Source organism: Penicillium griseofulvum (genome assembly GCF_001561935.1).
Source record: "Penicillium griseofulvum strain PG3 chromosome Unknown contig_10, whole genome shotgun sequence".
Classification (NCBI taxonomy): Eukaryota; Fungi; Ascomycota; class Eurotiomycetes; order Eurotiales; family Aspergillaceae; genus Penicillium; species Penicillium griseofulvum.
Window position 1 is genome coordinate 882,647 of NW_024467433.1, and position 21,224 is coordinate 903,870.

Below are 21,224 nucleotides of genomic sequence, written 5' to 3' on the forward strand. Positions count from 1 at the left end.
TCCACTAAAGGTGCAGCTGCAGTAAGTTTCGGCCGGAAATTGCAAATTAAAACTCAGCAACAGGCAACTATTCTACAAATCCCCGCAATCTATCCTCCGTACGGAGGGCCAGCTTTAGATCCGCTGTATCAACAAAGCGGAGCCCGCAGTAGAAGTGGAGCCGCCAAGACAGACAAATAGCTTGCAGATCTTGGCGACCTCGGGATCAAGTCCAGTTTAATTAGAGATATTTGTACGCCATATTGTGGAGGTGTATATAGTACCAGGAAGTTTTATGTTTAGGCGACTGGCCCAAGTCCAGAGTATCAAGGCACCTCTTGCCTCGGAGCTAGCTCTCATAAAGGCCACTTGACAGAGATCACAGGAACAACTGCCGATCTTGGACTTTTACTATATATTTATGTATGCTGTAGTTCGGTAACAACCCGCATTCGACATGCATTGCAGGACATGTGTGGAGCTGAATACGGGTTAGAAACATTTGATCTATTTTTGCGCCCATATCTATCTATAGCGGCAGAATCCTGAGATGCTGGTGTCCTGTCTTCTGCTATTATGTGGCAGTGCACGCTGATCTTCTGAAATTCTGATTACACTCTAGAAACATAACAGACAACAAAGTGGTCTCCCTACCGCGGGACTTGGGCCGGCGGGTGGGGGGGGGGGTGGCGCATAGACCCTGATTATATAACTTTCACAACCGGCCCCGGGGCCCAGGGGGCGGGGGGCGGGTGAACCCGTCGGTGGACAAACTAAAAAACCGAAGGTCATGTCCACACCTACCAGTCTATTATTCAGGTTTAGTTGATACTGATTCTTGATTCTATGTCTTGAATAGTAGGTCGCTGACCTCAAATATCTTATTCAGTCCATCTCTTTCCGCTCGATATTTAATTTGTGTGTCTAACCAAGGGATGGGCAAAAGTAATGCACTGCCTCGCGCTAAGCCCCAGACTACGCCCAGGCGATATCCCGCTGTCAGCTGGAGGCTCTGCGCTTCATTGATTTAACCACCCTACGATTGCGACATGAATTATACCAATATTTGAATCCCTACCTTCACACGATGTCCGGTCTCGAGATTGTCGGAATCGTCGCTAGCATAGTTCAAGTCGCAGACCTCGGTGCCAAAATATCAGTCAACCTTTGCTCTTTCTACCGCACTGTGAAAAATGCCAACAATTCTATGCGAAGTCTCTCTAATGATGTGTCTCTTACTTGCAGTGTGCTCCACGAACTTGGTAAAGCTCTCGAGCAGGACTCCGACACGAAAATTTGCTCGTCTGGGGCTTTCAGCACTACCCAGGATATCTTGAAAGAATGCAGGGAAGTCTTTGAGAAAATCGACAGTGGAATTGAGAAGCGTGAGCAGGAAAAAGGAACGAATCGACGTCTTCGTGGGGCTCAAAAATTCACATTGGGGTTCCAAGGGCCAGATCTGGACTTGTTGAAAAGTAATCTGGAGAGGTTAAAGTCTACCATGTTATTGATGCTAAATGTCCTTATGTACGCGGGGCAGATTCGCAAGGATGTTGGACCTGGGTGGGTAGTGCATACATATACTAACAATAATAGGAGAGACTTGAAAGCTACGCTCACGGATCAACAAAACCTAATCCATCAACTTCTCGAAGAAAAGAAAGAGAATGATACTACATTTGACCAATTAAGTCGACCTACGCCTACGGTCACATTGAAAGCAGATGAACCCCCTCAAGAGTCTCCGAGAGCTTGGAGTATAGATCCGGCCCCTCGCTCTTTAATTCGAGGCGAGAGGTTCGCTCCTTTGTCCTTGACGTTAAACAATACAGCAACATCCACCTCCTCCTCTTCAGCCCTGGAGGCTGCCACTCCAACAGAGGTCAAAGAGTATACCTCTCTGGTCCGAGGACTGCTCAGCGAGATCGACAATTGGTACTCCGGATTAGGAATGGTGTCGCCAATGTGCACTCAGTGGAAGTTCCTCTTTTCCAAGCGACCTACGGGCACTCCATGACTCGGATCCTCGATGATCCTTTCTTCAAATTTAGAGAGGTTTGTGTTCCTAGACCCGATAAGGGATACAGACGGCAATTCCGCCTTTTGAAACGCGCTTCTTTCCTCAACAGAGAGGTCACAGCAGCCGGAACCGAAGAGAGCTGGCCCGCACAACACGAGCCTTCAAGTCAGATGGCGTGCTATCAGCGACCGGTATCCGACGAATTTAAGCCCGTGGATCGGGAGGTGGAAAAATTGATTCTACAATGGACAACACTGGAGCGAGGAGAGATGGAGATAGATATGGAAGAGGAAGTGGACGAGACCAAGTGATATGTACTTCATAATGACTTGAGAATTTATTTTATTGTTATCTAGCGGTATCAATTAACATGTATCAATTAATAAACTTCAAAATGTAGTTATTTCGTACTCTATACGTTGTAGACGATCCTATCCGGTTTGGGTAATAGCGCATGGTGGCGAACATCACCAAAGTCTTGCTGATTACCGATCGATCTCGATCGGAAGTGGAATCTAGGGTTAATTCCGATATTCAATGAGCAAATACTGTCAATGTATTATATCTCACAAGGTCCACCTGGGCAAATATATATAAAGGCAGAGTGTCAAGTTTGGACAAACACATTTTTTATCATTGCAATATATATTTCCAAGTCTCTACTATATAATCTTGTAATATCATACGATATAGAGCCGATCCAAGAAGAATAATTGCACGCCAAGACGAGACAAATCTTGATTTCGGAAGTTAATCGGAGAATTTCCATTGTGTAGCCATTGCATTACTTACAATAAACTACAGTGTACATATAGATTGTAACTCGAATTACTATTTGAAGGATAATAAAAGAAATAACTTGAAATTGGATGATATCAGCCAATGACTTGTGTGGCTGAACTCTCCACTCAAATAGATTAAAATGATCTCATATGGTCGACTCCCATAGTATGTCTGAGACCCCGCCCTGTTTTGCTTACTGTTTCAAGATGTGAATACTTATGAATACCAATATTGGAGAAAATCGTCATATGTTAGAAAAGATACCTATGGCTTGGGGTAAATGATTTTGTACTAACTGTTTACGTGGAGAAACACGAAGTTCATGGATTGTTGCACTGTTCATGAGTTTTTGATATAAATTCTGATGTAATGATGATTCGGAGTGCATATAGCAGAGTTTTCTTTTTCAAACAGGGACATTGACAAGTGACAGGAGGCAAATTGCAGAGTGGATGTCTGATACATCTCTGATTTGTTCGCCCACCTTTTTCCACGTTTATTATAGCGTGGATTTAAAAAAGTATCCATGGAAGTGTACTGATATTTGACCAATCAGATTGCTTTTTGCATTTTAATTCTCCGGTTAGTCTAGACTCCCGCAACTTGACATACAGGAACATAACATAGAACAATTCAATATCACAGTTCTGCGCAGAGAAGAAGCCATTGTAATCAAATGTGAATGTATTCAAGCAACAATGGCATATTACAGAATATTGATCTGAGTCGTACAAAGTCCCGTGAAGCAGCACAGAGCTCCAACTCCTTCTACTCCCCGATTCAGCCACACATTACCATATCCCAGTCCGGTTCTCTGATTCGTTCATCCACCCTGCAATACTATATGGATCAACCATTTTCCAGACAAATCTCTCCAGGAAGTCTTTCAGTTGACTCCACTCAATGATGCCGATGCTACGCCCTACCATGCTCCAGCCCCTGCACCGTGCACAGATTATACAGATTAACTCTTATGACGATCACCCCGAACAGGGATTTTAAAAATAAAAGCAAACGGTCATGATATCAACGGTTTATGACGTAGTAGCCTCTGCAGGTATCGTTCCTGGTTACAATGTACTAGGAGACTTGGTTCGATGATATCAGAATCATAAAACTGTTTATATAAACTCCAAAAAAATCTCTAGATGTTCCTGAAATTATTATCTTATTCAAACGAATTCTATTTCAACTAGAAACTACCATCCCGAACTATACCAATTCTCGGGACTTGTATATTACCATTCCACTACGTTTTTACGAAGTATACCCCAAACTTAACACACACGCATTATCAATTCGCAATTCCCTGCATTTTTGATTCTCTACAAACATCCAAACCAAAGCAACAATGTCCACCGTGAACAAAGCACCCCCCAAGCTAGGCTCTAAGGCCGGAACCCCCGCCAAAGCCCGCAAAGCCTCCGGTTCCAGCGCAGCCAGCAAGCCCAGCACAACGAGCAAGACCGCAAAGAAAGCCACCCCCCGCAAACTCTCCCAGAAAGCCCCCGAACCACTCGACGACGATATCGAAGAGCAATCCGTCCCCGAAACACCCTCCCCGAAATCAAAGAAGCGCGAACAGCGTCGCCCCGTCTCCCCCGATGCCTCACAGGCGCCTTCCGCCTCTGGCTCCGCAGCTCCACTCGGCCGTGCTGCCTCCGGCATCTCCGACAAGGCTAAGAGCGTCGCTAGCAAGACAAAGGAGACTGTGCAGGAAGGTTCCGTCCAGAATGGGAAGAACAACCTCCCCGTGCCGTTCGACCTTTCCGCATTGAAGGGTCTTGAGGTCGCCGAGGGCGGTGACATCCTCGGACAAGATGGAAACCCTATTGGCAAGGTCGTGGAAGGCGATGCGGAGGATCTCGTCGGACAGACTGTCGGCGATGACGGGGAGATTGTCGACGAAGACGGTGATCTGATTGGTCGTGTTGATATCCTACACGAAGTCGCCGATCAGGCTAAGCACGCCGCCGAGGATGCTCAGAACGGAGATGTTGATCTGGATAACGTTGTTACGGATCTCGCGCAGCTTGACGGTCTTCCTGTTTCTGATGGTGGTGTTATTAAGAACGCTGCTGGTCAGATCGTCGGCCGTATTGTTGAGGGTGACCCAGAAGATCTTATTGGGTATACCCTCAATGAGGATGGTGAGATCGTCGATGAAGACGGTGATGCCATTGGCCGTGTTGATTTGGTTCCTGTCGAGGAGCAGAAGAAGGCTATTGAAGGTGCTGGTGATGCTGCTTCTAAGGGTGAAGACAAGGAGGATCTTGAGGATCAATACGAAGATGCTCAGGATGGCGTTTCTACCCAGCGAGCTAAGAGCACCGTTGATGGTGCGGCTGATAAGGAGGAGGATGTTTCCGATGTCGAAGGAACTGTCGACAAGGCCAAGTCGACTGCTGAAGATGCTGCCTCCGAGGCCGAGGACGATACCGATGCTGTGGACGACGCTGTCGACAATGCTAAGTCCACCGCCGATGATGGCAAGAGCAAGATTGACCTCGAAGACAATGTCGAAGATGCCAAGTCTACCGCTGAAGATGCCGCCTCCGACGCCGAAGACGCTACTGATGCCGCCGACGGTGATGTGGACGACGCCAAGGCCACCGCCGAAGACACCACCGAAGAGGCCAAGGACACCGCCGAAGACGCGGCCGAAGACGCCGAGGAGACTGCCGAGGATGCCGCCTCCGATATCGAGGCACGGATTCCCGACATTAAGACCCTCGAAGGCATGACCTGCAACAAGCGCGGCTACATCATCGACCAAGCGACCGGAAAGCCCGTCGGCGAACTCACCGAAGGCGATCCCAAGAAACTATCCAAGCTCGGCGCAACACTTGACGACAAAGGCCAGTTCTGGGACAACCGCGGCAACGTGATCGGCAAAGCCAAGGCACTCCCAGTGGAGGAGGACGAAGAAGAAGGCCCCTTCTCTGGTCTTGAAGGCCTTGTCGTCAACGAAGACGGCTTCATCGAAGACGAGAACTCCAACCGCGTGGGTCGTCTCATTGAAGGCGACGCGAAGAAACTGAGCGGTCGTGGCGTTGACGAGGATGGCGAGATCCTCGACCGAAAGGGTAATGTCATTGGACGTGCTGAGCGTCTCGAGCCCGAGGAGGAAGAGCCGGAGGAGGAGGAGGCTGGACCTGATTTCTCTGCTGTCAATAGTCTCACCTGCAACAAGGCTGGGTATGTCATCGGACCTGATGGATACCCCATTGCTCGTGTTGTCGAGGGCAACCCTAAGGAACTTGCTGGTAAGAAGATCGAGGACGGCGAGATCTACGACGGGAAGAAGGTTGTTGGTCGTGTCGAGCTGATTCCTGAGGATGAGCTTGAGAGCAAACCTGAGGGTCCCTTCGCTGGCATGGAGAGCCTGTTTGTCACCAAGGATGGATTCGTCGAGGATGATGAAGGATCCATTGTTGGTAAGCTTGTTGAAGGTGATGCCAAGAAGCTGCGTGGTCGCGCTGTCGACGAGGATGGCGAGATCACAGACAAGTACGGCAATGTCAAGGGCCGTGCTGAGCCTTACGAGCCTCCCCAGGAGGAGGAACCTGCCGAGGAGGACCTGTCTATCCTCGAGGGCAAGGTCGTTAACAAGGCTGGCAACGTTGTTGACCCCGCCACTGGTGCTGTCGTCGGACGCATTGTTGAAGGTGACAAGCGTCTCGCTGGATGCAAGGTCGACGGCAAGGGCCAGATCTGGGGTGACAACGGCAAGGTTGTTGGTCGCGCCGAGCTCATCCCCGGCGCCGAGCAACACAAGGCCGAAGGACCATTCTACGGCTTTGACAACGCTGTCGTCGGCAAGGATGGAGTCGTGCAAGACGGCGACAAGATTATCGGACGTCTGATCGAAGGCGACGCCAAGCGCCTTCTCGGCCGCAAGGTCGACGAAGACGGTGATGTCTCCGACAAGAACGGCAACACTATCGGCAAGGCCGAGCGCTGGGAGCCCGAAGAGAAGAAGCGCGACGTCAACCCCATGTCTGGACGCAAGGTCAATAAGGAGGGCGAAGTCCGCGATGCGGACGGCAACCTCATTGGCAAGCTGACATCGGGTAACCTCGCCACTCTGGCCGGCAAGTCCATCGACGACAACGGTTATGTTGTTGACAACGACGGCAACAAGATTGGCGAATGCACCTTGCTCGAGAACATTCCCGAGCCTGAGCCCGAAGAGCCCGAGGAGGAGGAAGAGGAGGGACCCACGGCCGAAGAGCAGGAGGCTGCGGCAAAGGCCGAATCCGACCGCCAACTCGCGCAGAAGATGATCTCCATCCTCGGCCAGACTCTCGACAACGTCAAGCCTATTTGCAAGCAGATCACCGATGCCTGCGACAAAGCCGATCGCACGCCCAAGGATGAGCTTGACGAGGAGAAACTTGTTCAAACTGTCAAGCCGCTCCTTGAAGAAGGTGGTCGCATTCTGCAAGAGTGCAATGGTGCCATCCGTGGACTTGATCCCGATGGACGTATTGCTGCCACGGCTAAGGCCCGCGCTGCTGCTCGCGATGCTACTCCTGAGGAGTATCAGCTTGCCGACATGATCAAGGAGCTCACTGAGACTGTCGTCAAGTGTATTGACAACGGCAAGAGACGTATCGCTGACATGCCTCATGCCAAGAAGAAGTTGAACCCCCTCTGGGGTCTGCTCTCTGAGCCTCTGTTCCAGATCATCGCTGCCGTTGGCTTGTTGCTTACCGGTGTGCTTGGACTGGTTGGCCGTCTGCTTGATGGTCTTGGTCTTGGTGGATTGTTGAATGGTCTTCTTGGTAGTCTTGGATTGGATAAGTTGATCAATGGACTTGGTCTGGGCGGTTTGACTGACGCTCTTGGACTTGGAAAGAAATGAAAAGCTTAACGAACTTCAATGCTTGTGATTTTATCTGTTTCTTTTTGCCAGCGTTGATTGTTTTGATGATGTCTGTACCTTTCTAATTTCCTGTACTATTTATCGACTTCACGAAAATTAATGAATTTCAACTTCATTCTCATTTTGATCTATTCACAAATATTAATATTCTCGTAAGTACAGATATGCAGCAGGATACAATTTCCATGCTTGGTTTCATCAAAATCCCCCTGGGATTTGTTATATCTCTCATCAGATCAAGATAATGAATCATATGTAGAAGGACAGACATGTTCATAATTACAAGGTTGAACATTTAAACGATGCACCGCTCTGGTGCTTTTGTGGCAATGCCACTGGGGAAACCCCATTCATCTAGCGTCGGTAGTCGATTTTTCCATGGCGATGGCGTGGCGAGTACTAATTCAATGGGTCTTTGATGTGTCAGTCGAAGCGCGAGACTGATCTAAGTGGGACGATTCACCGAGGTTGCGATAGGCTCTATCTCTGGCAGCACCTCTATCCTTTCGGATAGTGAGGCAGTTGATGCCGAGGAAAGTGGTAATGCGGTTGATGACGAGAACCGCCCAGTGCATGTAGATAACAAGAGCGAAGATGAAGTACAGTCGGAGGTACAGCAGTTCCAACCATGGGGCAATAGTGGGGAAGCCGATCATAGGCAAGTTGATGAGGACGGCGCCACCAATGAGGGGAGCCTGCATCACAGTCCAGAAGGGGAAGGGCTGTCTCAGAAGATGGGCCAAAATGATCATGGTGGTCATGCGTCCGAAGACGAATGCAATAACCCAGCAGAACAAAATAAGGTGGTTGTCGGAAAGGATAGCCGAATAAGGCGAGAACAGCCAGGCAATGTTGCAGAAGGTGAAGGCGATCATAGGCACCCACTCCTTAAGCAACGGGGTGAATGCCAGGCCCTGCTTCTTGCGGGCTTCAGCCACATTCATAACACATCCGGGGAGATGACCGAGGAAGAAGCCACCCAGGAGGATAGGCACCCAGAGGTCCTTGATCGAGCTAGTGCCGAAGATCTGGGGGAAGTTAAGGAACCCAACAATGGGCTGAGACCACATTCCGGGGCCCCAAATTCCGGAAGCAATCATGATAGAAATGGCTATGAGGAGACCCTCAGTCGGGCCATTGAAGTAGCCGAGGTAAAGGGTGTGGGTGTGGAAGGTCTCCCATGTCGAAAAGTACATAGCTAGGCAAGGCACAATTGCGGTCCAGACACCAAGGTGGGTGGCTCCGAAGCCCATTGCGGCCGTTGACAGCAGACTGGCAAGGGTGCAGTTCAGAGAGTCGATACCGTGACTGTACCTGATTAGTGATCCACCCATGGCTTTTCGGGGAATGGTACAAACTCAAAAAGTTCTCCGAGTCCGCTGGACGTTCCAGTACGACGTGCTTGTTTACCATCCACATTGTCAAGGGTAGAGTACCTATTTGGTTAGTTGAAATCGTAAAGATGGAGGGGATAGTCACTCACATCCACATGCCAAGAGCAAAACTGTAGTAAATCCAAGCGGGGCCCTGAATAGTCTGGTTAACTCGCCACTTCCAATAAAATATCAAGTTGGGAACAAGGAACAGGAACACTTACGGGTCCCACCATATCTGGCACGAAAATTTGAATAATAAAGACGTTGGCAACAATCCACATGAACCCAAGAAGGGTCACCATGTTGGGGGCCATCCACATGGGCACAACCTCGACGAAGGCATTCCACTAAGCAGGGAGTCAATTCTTTGTTCCAGGGGTAAATCGTGTAAGGTTGATTGTCATACGTAGTGACACAAGATATACCGAGAGATGAAGGACTTGTCGACACTCGAATACTTGTAGGACTTAAGGGGTAGGAGAGCCTCATCGGAGAGGCCATCTTGGGTCTCTATAGCAGTTGAACGGTTGAATTAGCAATTGAATTGGAATATATATACCGATCACAGACTTCACATCACTAACCTTGGACCATTCGGTAGATTGCTTCCATTTTGGAGATTGGGCTGTCACGCGCGGAGTTGTAGTATAGTCGGGGTAAACACCAGCACCTCAGTTCATAGCGAGGTCGGCAAACAAGTGGGTAAAATGGACAAATGCACAGCAAATCAAATCATGCCTTTAAAAACAAATGTCGACACTCGAGAATACGTGGAGAAAAGGAGGAGTGGGAATCGTCCAGGACGGATTTTTAGGTCGAAATCACGTGCCTTGCTCCGCATCGGGAACGCGAACAAGGGAAGCTTGACAATAGACTAGGCAGATATTTGCTGCATTGTTCAGACTCAGTCCCATTGTCGCTAATTGTCGCACTCGAACTTGTGATTTGCGCTTCACTTGAGTCTTCAACCTACATCATACCTCCACACCTTGCGATACTCGACCGTGATCCATAATCGCGTAATCTCCCATCTCGCATTTCACCGTCATCTAGAGCTCGAATCTGCGCCACGCGAACTGCTCTTCGATTTCATTCCGGCTTTGACACTACAATCATTTATCGAGTCTGGTTGGACATGACGGTGGATGGTCTTCAAAGCGCTCCCCGCGCATCTCGTCACTGAGGAATCTTCACGATGCCGGGTGTTGTCGACCCCGTTGGTGCCGCGGCACGCCCGTTTGATCTGGGATTCAACGTGGGACATCAGAAAGTCGAACTTGAGATCGATCTAGCCTCCAAAAGTCTCAAAGGAAAGACCGAAATCACAATTCATCCTCGTCGCAGAGATCTAGGGACAATCTGGTTGAATTTTCGACAAGGCGAGGTCAAGCAACTGAGTGTTAATGGAAAGCCTGCGACAACAAAATACACTGATCAATACGAATCGCTACAACTGTACGGCGTACAGTATCACGAAAGATTGACACCAAAGATCGACACCCTCCTACAAACTCCTCCGAGACCTACCCTCCCCATCACGATTCCAAAGGGCGTCCGCATCGATGAACTAGATCCATCTTCAGCCGAAGCACAGGATCAAATCGCCCTTCAATCTACCGTCGAGAATGTGGATGGCCCTTCTAGCGCCAGAGCGCCTGAGGCAAACCTTCCGCGATTCACGGCTCTAACAGTCAACATCGAATTTGTTATTGATCATATTCGGGATGGCTTACAATTTGTCGGTGTCGAAAATGGAGATCAACGGTACCCTCATGCCTACACAACCAACTCACTCGAATCTGGTATCGGTTGTCCCTTATTCCCATGCGTGGATGACATGTCCTCGCGATGTACCTGGGAGGTTTCCATCACCTGCCCTAGCTCCCTTGGCGATGTTTTCAAACGCAAGACCCAAGATGCTTCCGGTGCAACAACCCCGTCCCAAGAAAATGCGCCGAACCGCCAACTTTCTGCGGAAGATGAGGGCCTCGATATGTCCGTGGTGTGCTCCGGCGAGTTGACTGACGACATTGTCGACCCTAAAGACCATACCCGCAAAACAGTTTCATTCGCAGCATATTCACCATTGGGAGCCTTGCAAATTGGCTTCGCTATTGGCCCGTTCGAGTATGTCAACCTAGCCGACTTCCGTGAAAGTGACCAGGATGAACAACTTGGCCAAAATGCCATTCCTTTGCACGCATTCTGTCTTCCAGGTAGAGCCGACGAAGTGCAAAATAGCAGTTTTCCCATGGCTCAGGCGATTGACTTCTTCTCCTTGTCGTACGGGTCATATCCATTCGGCAGTTACAAGATTTGTTTTGTCGACGATCTCCCAACTGATACTCTTCCCACTGCGTGCATGTCAGTTTGTAGCAGTCATCTGCTTTTCCCAGCCGAAATGATCGACCCCATGTATGACTCTACCCGGGCTCAAGTCCACGGTCTGGCGTGTCAGTGGACTGGGATCAACATTATTCCTAGCGAGCCGTCAGACACGTGGGTGACTGTCGGTGTGGCGTGGTACATTACAGATACGTTCATGAGAAAACTTTGCGGAAACAACGAATACCGTTTCAGACTGAAGCAGGCATCTGACCAAGTCTGCGACTTGGATTTCGAGCGCCCGTCCATATACGACATGGGTAACATTCTCAAGGTTGACCCATCCGAATATCGCTTCGTTGCGTTAAAAGCGCCTTTGGTCTTGTTCATTCTTGACCGACGACTTACCAAGGCGAGTGGCAAGGCCACGATGTCACGCATTATTTCTCGACTTTTCCTCAACTCTCGCATGGGCGATATACCCAATGGAGCTGTCACTACGTCCCTGTTCCAAAAGACCTGCGAGCGACTGGGTCACGCTAAATTAGATGTCTTCTTCCAACAATGGGTATACGGCGCGGGATGCCCACGATTCCAAGCGACTCAGCGATTTAACAAGAAGAAGCTCGTCGTTGAAATGATGATCAGACAGGTCCAATCTGAACCACAGCCCCCCCGCGATCTCGACAAGGATTCCTTCTTGCGTGATGTGAAGGAAGAGGTCCGGCACGTCTACGCGGGCGCAGTTCAGCCGGTCTTCACGGGTTCGATGACGCTTCGGATCCACGAAGCAGATGGAACCCCATACGAACACATCGTTGAAATCAAGGAGGGGGTGACGAAGTTCGATATTCCATACAACACCAAGTACAAAAGGCTCAAAAGAAACAAAAAGCAGAGAGAACGAGCCGTCGCCTCGGGCGATGCTGAGGTCCAGGAAGAGGTTCTACTCTACTGCCTGGGAGATGTGCTACAGAGCGAAGAAGAGACACAGGCTTGGCGTTTGGCTGACTGGACGAAAGAGGACGAAGAGCGAATGGGGCAGGAATCTTATGAGTGGATTCGAATGGATGCAGACTTTGAATGGGTCTGTAAACTGTCTCTCGGTATGCCAGGGTACATGTATCTCTCCCAACTTCAGCAAGATCGAGATGTTGTGGCCCAGCTCGAGGTGAGTTATATTGCCGTTTTTGAATAATTGACGCATGATACTAACCTTCCCAGTCTTTGCAATACATGGCTGCTCAGCGAGAGCATCCTCTCATTTCCACAATCTTCGTTCGGACACTCATGGATAACCGATACTTCCATGGAATACGTACCACAGCTGCACGTGCCTTGGTAAAACATGCCAAGGATGAGGTTGATTGGGTTGGGCTGTTCCATCTTGAGAAGGCGTTCCAGGAGCTTTTCTGTCTCCCCGGATCGCCCATGACTCGCTCGAATGACTTCTCCGATCGAGCGGCCTACATCCTCCAACAAGTCATCCCCGAGGCAATCTCTAAGGTCCGTGACAACAGCGGCAAAACGCCACTGAGAGTGAAGAGATTCCTCTTCGATAAACTGAAGTTCAATGACAACTCGAACAACGAGTACTCAGACAACTTCTATGTCGCTTCTTTAATGAAGTCACTATGCCATGCGATGCTTGGCAAGGGCGAGGCGCGGACAGATGAGGAATTAGATAATTTCGATATGGAGCATGTCATTGAGGCTCAGGCCGAGGAGCAACTGGACAAAGATGCCATGGCCGAGTTTGACCGCTACCGACGAATGGACGAATGGTCCAGCTCTTTCCAGAATCTCTATTCCAGAGCTGCACTTCAATGCCAGGCGCAATTAATGCAAGCCAAGATGATGGACCTGGATTTGATGCGTTTCATCCCATATACGCGAGCAGGAACCTATGATCTTCTCCGGATGCAAGCCTTTCAATGCTTGGTCGACCTGGATATTTCTCAGAGCCCGGAGCTTCTTCGATGGCTCATGTTCACATTGTCAGCGGATTCATCTCCCTGGATACGCCACCAATCTTTACGTCTGCTCGGTCAGACCCTAGCACAAATTGCTTTTGGTCGTCCTCAACAAACCGAAGCTTTCCAACATGATGGGTTGATCATCGAACAAGAATCCTCCACCCAAATCCGACGAGACGACATCGCACGACGCCAAACCATTCCCGGCGCCATTGAAGCCCTCAAACGAGAGCTTTCCGGCGACACATCTATGAAGGAATGCATGTGGGCAGCATGCAACTCGCCGTGCATGGGCCTCTTGGAGCTTTCCGAGCTCACTGACCTCTGCCGTACACTGTATGACCCAGTCACATCTAAGCTCGTACGGATGAAACTTCCTCGATATTGGAGTGTGCAAAATGAAGGTCACGGCAAGTTACGTTTCTATCGATCTAACAAACCCCGCATGGGTCCGTCTTCCAAGCGCAAGCGCGAGGATCAACCCTCATCAACCCCCCGTATCACGTTCAAGCAGACCAAGACTGGCCTGGTCCCAGGAACTCCAACTCCTAATCATCTTCCCAAAATCCACATTCCAAGACCATCGCCGGCGCCAGGCGCAATCTCCAAGACTCCGGCCTCATCTACCCCCAAGCTAAAGCTCAAGTTTGGTGGTCGACCAACATGAATATCCCACTTTGTTCCTTCGAATATCACATGTATTTTACCATTATCTCTTTATTATTTGTGCTCTTCGCCATTAACTCAGGCAGGAGGATGGACCCCCAAGCATTGCTCCTCGGCGCGATATCGATTCAGCTTTATCTTTCGATTTCAATACCAGCTATGTCTTATGTTCATCCCACCTGGTAAATTTGCAGCGTAGGTGTAGCCAGTCAAAAAGTCATTGGGGGTAGCCATAGTAGTCTAACCTGCGCCCTGGCAAACGAGCAGAAAAAAATAGAACAGAAAAAAGGTTTTGATTGTTCCCATAAGAGAAACCGACCCAGAAACTCCCAGTAGCATTAGATCTTTTCCCAGCACTTGGCCATGGAGCGATGCCTATGTGCGTGCCCCTTCAATCAAAAGAAACGTCGTAGATGGTGTGCGTAGATGTGTGGCTTATTTATCGGTTATGCGCTCGAGGGCCTCGAGCATCACGACGGAGTTACCGCGGATGACCTGGAATATCCGTTAGGAGTGTTCTCGATACCCATCGGTAGTGATTTAACGTACGATCATGCCAATGGCAGCCTTCTCTCCGCCTTCCTTCTCCTCGAATGCCTCATCCAGGACAATGTTCATGAAGACCTGCGCGGAAGTGTTAGTTATTTCGCGCTGGATTGGTACCATCTTCCTCCCGTCTTTCATGGTAACGCAGTAGGTACCCCAACATCACAAAAGCTGGGTTAAAGGGCGTAGACATACATCGTATCCACGAAGGATACCAATGACTTTGCGGTTGCCATTCAGTTGGCAGAAGACCCGCTTCTCCATGTACTGCAGAAAAGACACGACGTTAGCTGGGATCCCGGGACAAAAAGAGCGCACAATTTGGGAAGGGCACTAACCTTCTTCAATTCAGGCTGAGCTTGAGGCATATTGGGCGAGTTGGTTGGGTATCTTGGAGTTTGGCAAGATTCAAGTAACCGCAGTGGCTTTGGGAGTTTGGTGCAAGCTGGATCGGAGGAATGATGTTCCGGATATGAGATACGAGATAAGAGCTGCCCACTGTGCCTGTGAAGCTCAAACGTTCACGCCACCAACTTGCATCACTTTGTTTTTGTCATATTTGATTATTGTATACATCAAAATATGAGCTCTAGATTTGCCAATCGCAGAAAGCCCCGCAAGGTTGGCGGGGATGACGAGGAGGACGATGGAGGCGCTCCATCAGGTATGTCGGCTATGGTCACTTTTTTTTCTACTCTACATATTGGCCTACTGAGCTTGAAGCTGACGTTAAGGTTTGCAGAGCCAGTCGTTAAGCGCCCAGTCGCCTTTAAGCCGAAACAGAAATCTAAATTGCAGCTCTCCTTTGGCGCCGAGACGTCTATGACCGACGACCAAGAGAGCGAAGTGGTCCTACCGAAACGCCACGGTCTAGGACGAAAAGCAATGGAACGAAGCGCCGCTCAAATCCCCACAGTTGGCCAAGACCCAGACCGGCCTACATACAGCCATGACTACTTGAAGGAACTTCGGGATTCCACTCCCTCCACACCGAAAACCACTACCGATGACGAATCCAGCAAGGCTGTGGACGTCGCGGCTAAGTTTGGCGAGATTATGACTGTGCCAGGACAGGCACACATTCCCAGCGAAGCTGAGATTCGGGAGAAAAAGGCCCGACGAGCACGTCTAGCTATGGAACAAGGTGCGGAGGATGACGGTTTCATTTCATTGGACGCCAACGGTGCGGCCCACGTTGATGACTGGGATGCCGTTGTACGGGGAGATAAAGACATTCAAGAAGCCGAGAATACAAGACTGATTCGTGACGATGAGGACTTTGCGGAAGGGTTCGAGGTCTTCACAGAGGATGGCAAGATGGCGCTTGGACGAAAGGCGGAGCGCGAGAAGAAGCGAAAGGACCGCGAAGCAATGCGTGACCTCATTGACGATGCGGAGGGTATCTCCGATGAAGATGATTCTGACTTGGAGGAAAAGGCTGCCTATGAAGCTGCTCAGGTTCATGCGGCGATGGGTCGTGGCAAGTCAAGTGATATTGATCGTCCGAAGACGCCTCCAAAGGTGACATCTCTTCCACGGCTGGCTAGCAGTTTCGAAAGATTGCGCATGTCTTTGGCATCCATGGAAGACGCGAAAACAAAGATGATCAGCCGGATGGAGGAATTGCGAAAGGAGAAGGCAGATATCGCAATTCGTGAAGTGGAGATCCAGGCGATGATCAAAGAAGCTGGCGATAACTACGAGCGACTCAAGAAAGAAGCTGGTGTTACTCCAAAGCTCGATGCTTCCAGTGGAGCTCTGGAAAAGCCCCGAGGATTGGAAAGTATTGGTGCACCTGTGTCTATGCCGATAAGAGATTCGTCGATGGCGGATTCGTCTGATTCCAGCTTCGAGGATTCTTCGTAGTTTACTTTCACATTGTACGTACCTGCCAAGTTTGGAGCCCAGATTCACCGGTAACTCGATTCCCTTTGTTGTGGAGTCATTCTTGTTTCTTTTGATACCCAATCAACGAGTTCTGTATTATATTCCCATTCTCATCTCCCTACTTCTCCCTCCATATCTCTTCATCTACCTCAATTTACCTACCCTTAGGCTCCTTGCCTTCTTCTGGGATTTGCACATTATATTGCGTGTCCACTCTCAAATTGCCAGGTACAACGAGCATCGTTGGCAATCTTTGGAAATTCTTGACCTGAGAATTACGTGCAGCGGTTTGAAGAGTTCGGTATAAGACAATATGAGGCCAAGTCCAATGTCTTGTTCATCAACGTCGCCGATAGTCAAGAAAGTCAGATTGCACGCCAAGCCGAGCAAAATCGCTTTCCAACTCGCCCTCGAGTACGGCCTCCATAGTGATTTGTCCATTAGCCTCTGCGACATATTCCCTCGACGTTATGGAGTTTTTCAATACCCCGGCTGACATCATTTGCCCTGTGTGCATCTGAAGAAGAGCAGAGGTGGCGACCGGAAAGAACTCTTTGGTCTCTACGACGAATCTATTGAATACTTCCAAGGTCGAATGTCCAAAACCCCCAGAGACAATCGGTATGATTGAGATTCACACCGCTTGCACCGCCGAATAAGACCGACGTCATGAAATCACCCTTAGCCCAGAACAGGTTGGGAAGGTATCGCTTCATACAGACTAGATAGTATGCCATTACACAACTCATGTCTAACTTCTATATTTCCATTCGTATGGCACAAGAAAATGTATACATTCGGTCACTATCGCGGCCTGATGATGGAGTTCCCAATTTACGATCGTCTATCTCTACATCTTCATCCTGAAAGGCTCGCTCTATCATCGTCGTGCTATAAGCCTTCTCACGTGGACAGCTTACACACAACATTCAACTTCTAATACCAGACGCCTCAGTATTGCTGAACATACGCAGTGTGTCAGCCATCCTCCAACTAGTCAGCTCTTCTAATAAGCCAGCCCGTTCATCCTCGAGTTGACATGTGAACCGCTATCGGGGTTCTTGCACCCACCTCAACGTCCGCGTGGAACTTGTGCTGCTCGTCATTGGAGCGATGGCTAATTTGGCCACTTGAATCATCAACAAGACGGTGCGGCCGGCCGGGATCACCAGGTCGTTTGCTTACGGTTTTTTCCTAATGTGTACTTTACCAATATCTCACTTCACAGGGCTTTCGTCTTTCTCGCAGAAGAGCTAACATTTCTAATAACCCATACCTTTATGTAGCATAAAAGAGGGGATCGTCGCAAATACCGGATAAACTATCTAAAACCTTTCTATTATAACCTCTACACAGTAGTCTTTCGACAACTGCTACATACCTTCCAGCGTGAAACCAACCCCCCTGGAAGTCCTTCACTTCGGCCTTCCGACCTTTAGATGATTCGAATTCGCAAATACATCTAGAGCTTTCAGCCATTTACCCCTGATCATCTATATGTCTTCATGGCGGCAGCTATGGAGTTGAGTCTTCAGAGTAATGCCTAGTATATGAAATACTGGTCTTTGCCATGCAGTGCATTGTTCTATTTCTCCACGTTAGTACGGTATCACCATCCCTATCTATGAAACACAGGATGCCAAGTATAGTTCTCTGTTTGGCAGATACAAGGGACTTGAGCCGCAAAATATCCTATCTACAACTGTATTTATTAGTTCAGAGATACAGGGGCATTAATACTGTGTCGTCCCTGTGTAAGCAAAGGGTCTAAGGGACAACTAAACAGTGTAGAGATCAAATAAAAACGGGGACCCTTGTGCTTCGCATTCACTACATTCTCAATATATATCAAGGTGATTGGATTGCTATGTATAGATACAAGAATAGTGGGTTGCATAAGCGGCCTTGTAATGTCTTTCCAGTAGTCCTTTCGGAGGTCCCTTTAGTAGTATTCTCAGACATGATTTTGATTGGATAGGTCAACGGCGAAAAAGGAGGGAAAAGGGCTTGCGCAGACGACCTTTCTATGTACAACCTTTGGTTCCCCACATTGCGAGATGTTCTATATTCCTGCTCTCAGTCTCTCCTAATCTGCCGACAACCGAAATGTATAGCCTGCGCATGAGTTCGTTTCATATCCTCTATCCGCCCATTGCGCTTGTCAGGTTTTCCAGCTACCTACTCTGTATTCCGCACTCTTCCATTATCTCCCCGACAATATGGCCCCCACTGACTGTGAGACTTAGAATTGGTCATTCTTTACGTTATCCATAACCTAATTTTATTCACACTCCTCCTTGTTGATCTGCCCTTTGACTGGTTGATATCCAGGGACAACGCAGCTGGCCGACGGAAACGGGAACGCAACAGGGAGTTCAAACGTCTGGCCTCTGCGCCGGGGATGGCCGCCAGTAAACTCTAGTGCAAGTCCTAGAAATAGCATCAATGTGGGCTCTATAGGGGTACTTGATTGAGTACATGGACAGTTTCTTATTCCATGGCCTCGATATATCTGTGTCATTTCCCCGGCTTTCTATTCTAGTAGGAATTAGTTTATACTATGTGCTCCTTATGAAAGTCAATAATAAAACAACTATTCTACTTACCCGGTTGACAGCTGGAACCTAATAGCCTTGCCAGCTGTTGAAGTTTCAATTAATGAATCGTATCTCCCCAGCACTCCATGGAAGACTAGATGAAATATTCCCGTCTCTAGGCGCCATGATTCAAAGCCTCCAGCTCTAAAAATGCCGCATATTTCCCGAAACCTTCGGTGGGAGGTAAAATCTTGTGAAATGAAAACCAACTTTGTGTCACAATATGTCATTTTTACTGGGAGTTGTTAGCGCAGTAACCGCCACAGTGCATAGCTACATGCCAGCAAGCCATGATCTGGAATGTAGTAGGGTAGATTTTCCTCCCATCTCTTTGAGTCTCATGTCTCATTTAGAAACCGTATTTCTGGTCTGCGACAAGTAAGATCTATCTCTGTTAGGAAGGAGCCGAGTCTCTAGTTGTTGGCGAAGAAGAATCCTTCAGCTTCTATGTCTCAAGTCCAAATTATCGCAGGGGTTTTGTTTCTGTTTTTAGCAGTGACCAAATGCGCTCTATTTTGATGATTTGGCATATTTGCTAAAAATCAGAAATAACTACACCAAAAGCACACTAAAGTACCTACCCACCACCCTGGTATCCGGGATCCGCGAGCCCTAATTCAACCAATCAATAACCACCATACAACCAACGGAGAACCAAGGAGGCTGCCGAGAGACTTCTTTCAAATTAAACAACACCAACCTCTTCTTGCTTTTCCAACAGATTTTTTTTTCTAGCTTGATTTGATTCTCCACTGATCATCCCTAGGTCCCTGTTCGTATCAACGCTTTCCATCCCACCCATTCCCCAGATTTGTTTCACATTTTATCTAGGTCTTGCTGTCTGACATACGAAAATCATCGGGTAGTGGTATCATAATAAACAATAATAAGATCCGCAAATATGCTTCGCATATGCGGGAAATGAAGTCTAGCGGTCGATCGAGCACCTAAAAAAGGCAAATCCTAAACCCAAGGCAACTCCACAGACATGTAACACCAACAGAACATTGCTTCAAAGAAATGAAATTTTCGCGGAGCTCTTTCACACTAGGAATTGAGATTTTTCCCCTGGCTAGGGGATTGGACGGAACCTTTGCGCGTTCGTGCTGCTGCAGGCTCCTTTTCGATCTTTCCGGTTTCAACGCCACCTAGGCCATCCCAGCGGTCGTTAAGAAGCTTTTTTGAATAGGACTGTTTTTAGAACGGTGGAGATCCGGGGAAAGGGGCCCGGAGGTTTTTCCTTGTTAAGGTTGATGTTTATTTATATTTTTCTCGGCAGTTGTAGACGTTGAGCCAGTTTGTTTTGATCACTCCATCTGCTCAAATGGGATTTACTCTATTCTAGAATATTCTTGTTTTGGCTAGGATCTTGTCGATCTTCAACACTTAATCTCATAGGGCCTTTGATGCACTCCTGTTGGAACGAGGAACTCTTGTATTGGACCCTGGAGCCCCAAAAGACTAGATAGATCACGTCCGTCGGCAAAACCCTCTCCAGCCAGCCTCCTGTCAGGAAATTTCTTTTACCGCTATCCTAGTCAAATTGCTTTTTCTAAAGCAGGTTGGATCGGTCCCATTGGCCTGATTGGCCCGGATGCCACTTAGCCTTCCCCAGAAGCTCTCTGCGGCTACCCGATCAGGATGGAACATTCCAAAACTGACGGAGCCACTGCCAAGTCATGGAGCATTAGCCAGTTTGTCGATCAGGTAGACGTGCAGCCGGATGCATATCCCCACTGTCAGGGTTGTACATGGTGGATCAGCGGCATACTATGCTGGGACCATTGCCAACGGGGATGCAGTTCCGGGGCCAGTTCACCCAGCACTGAGTATGGAATAAAATGTGGCTAAGGAGAAAAGCAAATGAAATATTGAACGGAGATATATTGACTAGGGCTTAACGGCCGGGGAGACGATCTTCTTCAGGAAGCCGTCGAGAATACAACCCGTCCACTATTCGCTCTCGTTTCACCTCCTTTCTAGACATACATTCGCATCGCACAGAATCGAGGCTAATTCGAGACCTAACGCTAGACAATAGAGAAAGTACCTGAAACGCTCGGAAAGTGGATCATGGGCATACGACCGGGGTTTAGGGTATTTCTAGAGTTGGGGTTTCTGACCTGGCTAGGGTTCAGATGCCCTGGAGTACCAACAACCCATGTCTATATTTTCCTTTGT

At 48.7% G+C, this 21,224-nt stretch overlaps 6 protein-coding genes across 6 annotated transcripts; 4 read left to right on the top strand and 2 right to left on the bottom strand.

Annotated features, from left to right (window-relative positions):
- Positions 1-1,066: 1,066 nt before the first annotated feature.
- On the top strand, positions 1,067-2,310 carry PGRI_085000 (uncharacterized protein; the record flags this gene model as incomplete). Its single annotated transcript, XM_040796214.1, has 2 exons — positions 1,067-1,542; positions 1,812-2,310. The coding sequence occupies 2 exons, from the start codon at positions 1,067-1,069 to the stop codon at positions 2,308-2,310; spliced, it is 975 nt and encodes a 324-aa protein (XP_040650752.1).
- Positions 2,311-4,133: 1,823 nt separating this feature from the next.
- PGRI_085010 (LEA domain protein) lies at positions 4,134-7,649 on the top strand (the record flags this gene model as incomplete). Its single annotated transcript, XM_040796215.1, has 1 exon — positions 4,134-7,649. The coding sequence occupies one exon, from the start codon at positions 4,134-4,136 to the stop codon at positions 7,647-7,649; it is 3,516 nt and encodes a 1,171-aa protein (XP_040650753.1).
- A 425-nt stretch (positions 7,650-8,074) lies between these two features.
- PGRI_085020 (uncharacterized protein) lies at positions 8,075-9,658 on the bottom strand (the record flags this gene model as incomplete). Its single annotated transcript, XM_040796216.1, has 6 exons — positions 8,075-8,978; positions 9,029-9,106; positions 9,154-9,197; positions 9,268-9,393; positions 9,453-9,556; positions 9,631-9,658. 6 exons carry the CDS (start codon positions 9,656-9,658, stop codon positions 8,075-8,077), a joined length of 1,284 nt encoding a protein of 427 aa, XP_040650754.1.
- A 583-nt stretch (positions 9,659-10,241) lies between these two features.
- Positions 10,242-14,014, top strand: PGRI_085030 (transcription initiation factor TFIID subunit TAF2; the record flags this gene model as incomplete). The annotated part of the gene is made up of 2 exons (XM_040796217.1): positions 10,242-12,542; positions 12,596-14,014. 2 exons carry the CDS (start codon positions 10,242-10,244, stop codon positions 14,012-14,014), a joined length of 3,720 nt encoding a protein of 1,239 aa, XP_040650755.1.
- A 434-nt stretch (positions 14,015-14,448) lies between these two features.
- On the bottom strand, positions 14,449-14,927 carry PGRI_085040 (putative small nuclear ribonucleoprotein SmG; the record flags this gene model as incomplete). The annotated part of the gene is made up of 4 exons (XM_040796218.1): positions 14,449-14,508; positions 14,563-14,637; positions 14,755-14,826; positions 14,898-14,927. The coding sequence occupies 4 exons, from the start codon at positions 14,925-14,927 to the stop codon at positions 14,449-14,451; spliced, it is 237 nt and encodes a 78-aa protein (XP_040650756.1).
- A 214-nt stretch (positions 14,928-15,141) lies between these two features.
- On the top strand, positions 15,142-16,425 carry PGRI_085050 (uncharacterized protein; the record flags this gene model as incomplete). The annotated part of the gene is made up of 2 exons (XM_040796219.1): positions 15,142-15,223; positions 15,302-16,425. The coding sequence occupies 2 exons, from the start codon at positions 15,142-15,144 to the stop codon at positions 16,423-16,425; spliced, it is 1,206 nt and encodes a 401-aa protein (XP_040650757.1).
- Between the last annotated feature and the right edge of the window lie 4,799 nt (positions 16,426-21,224).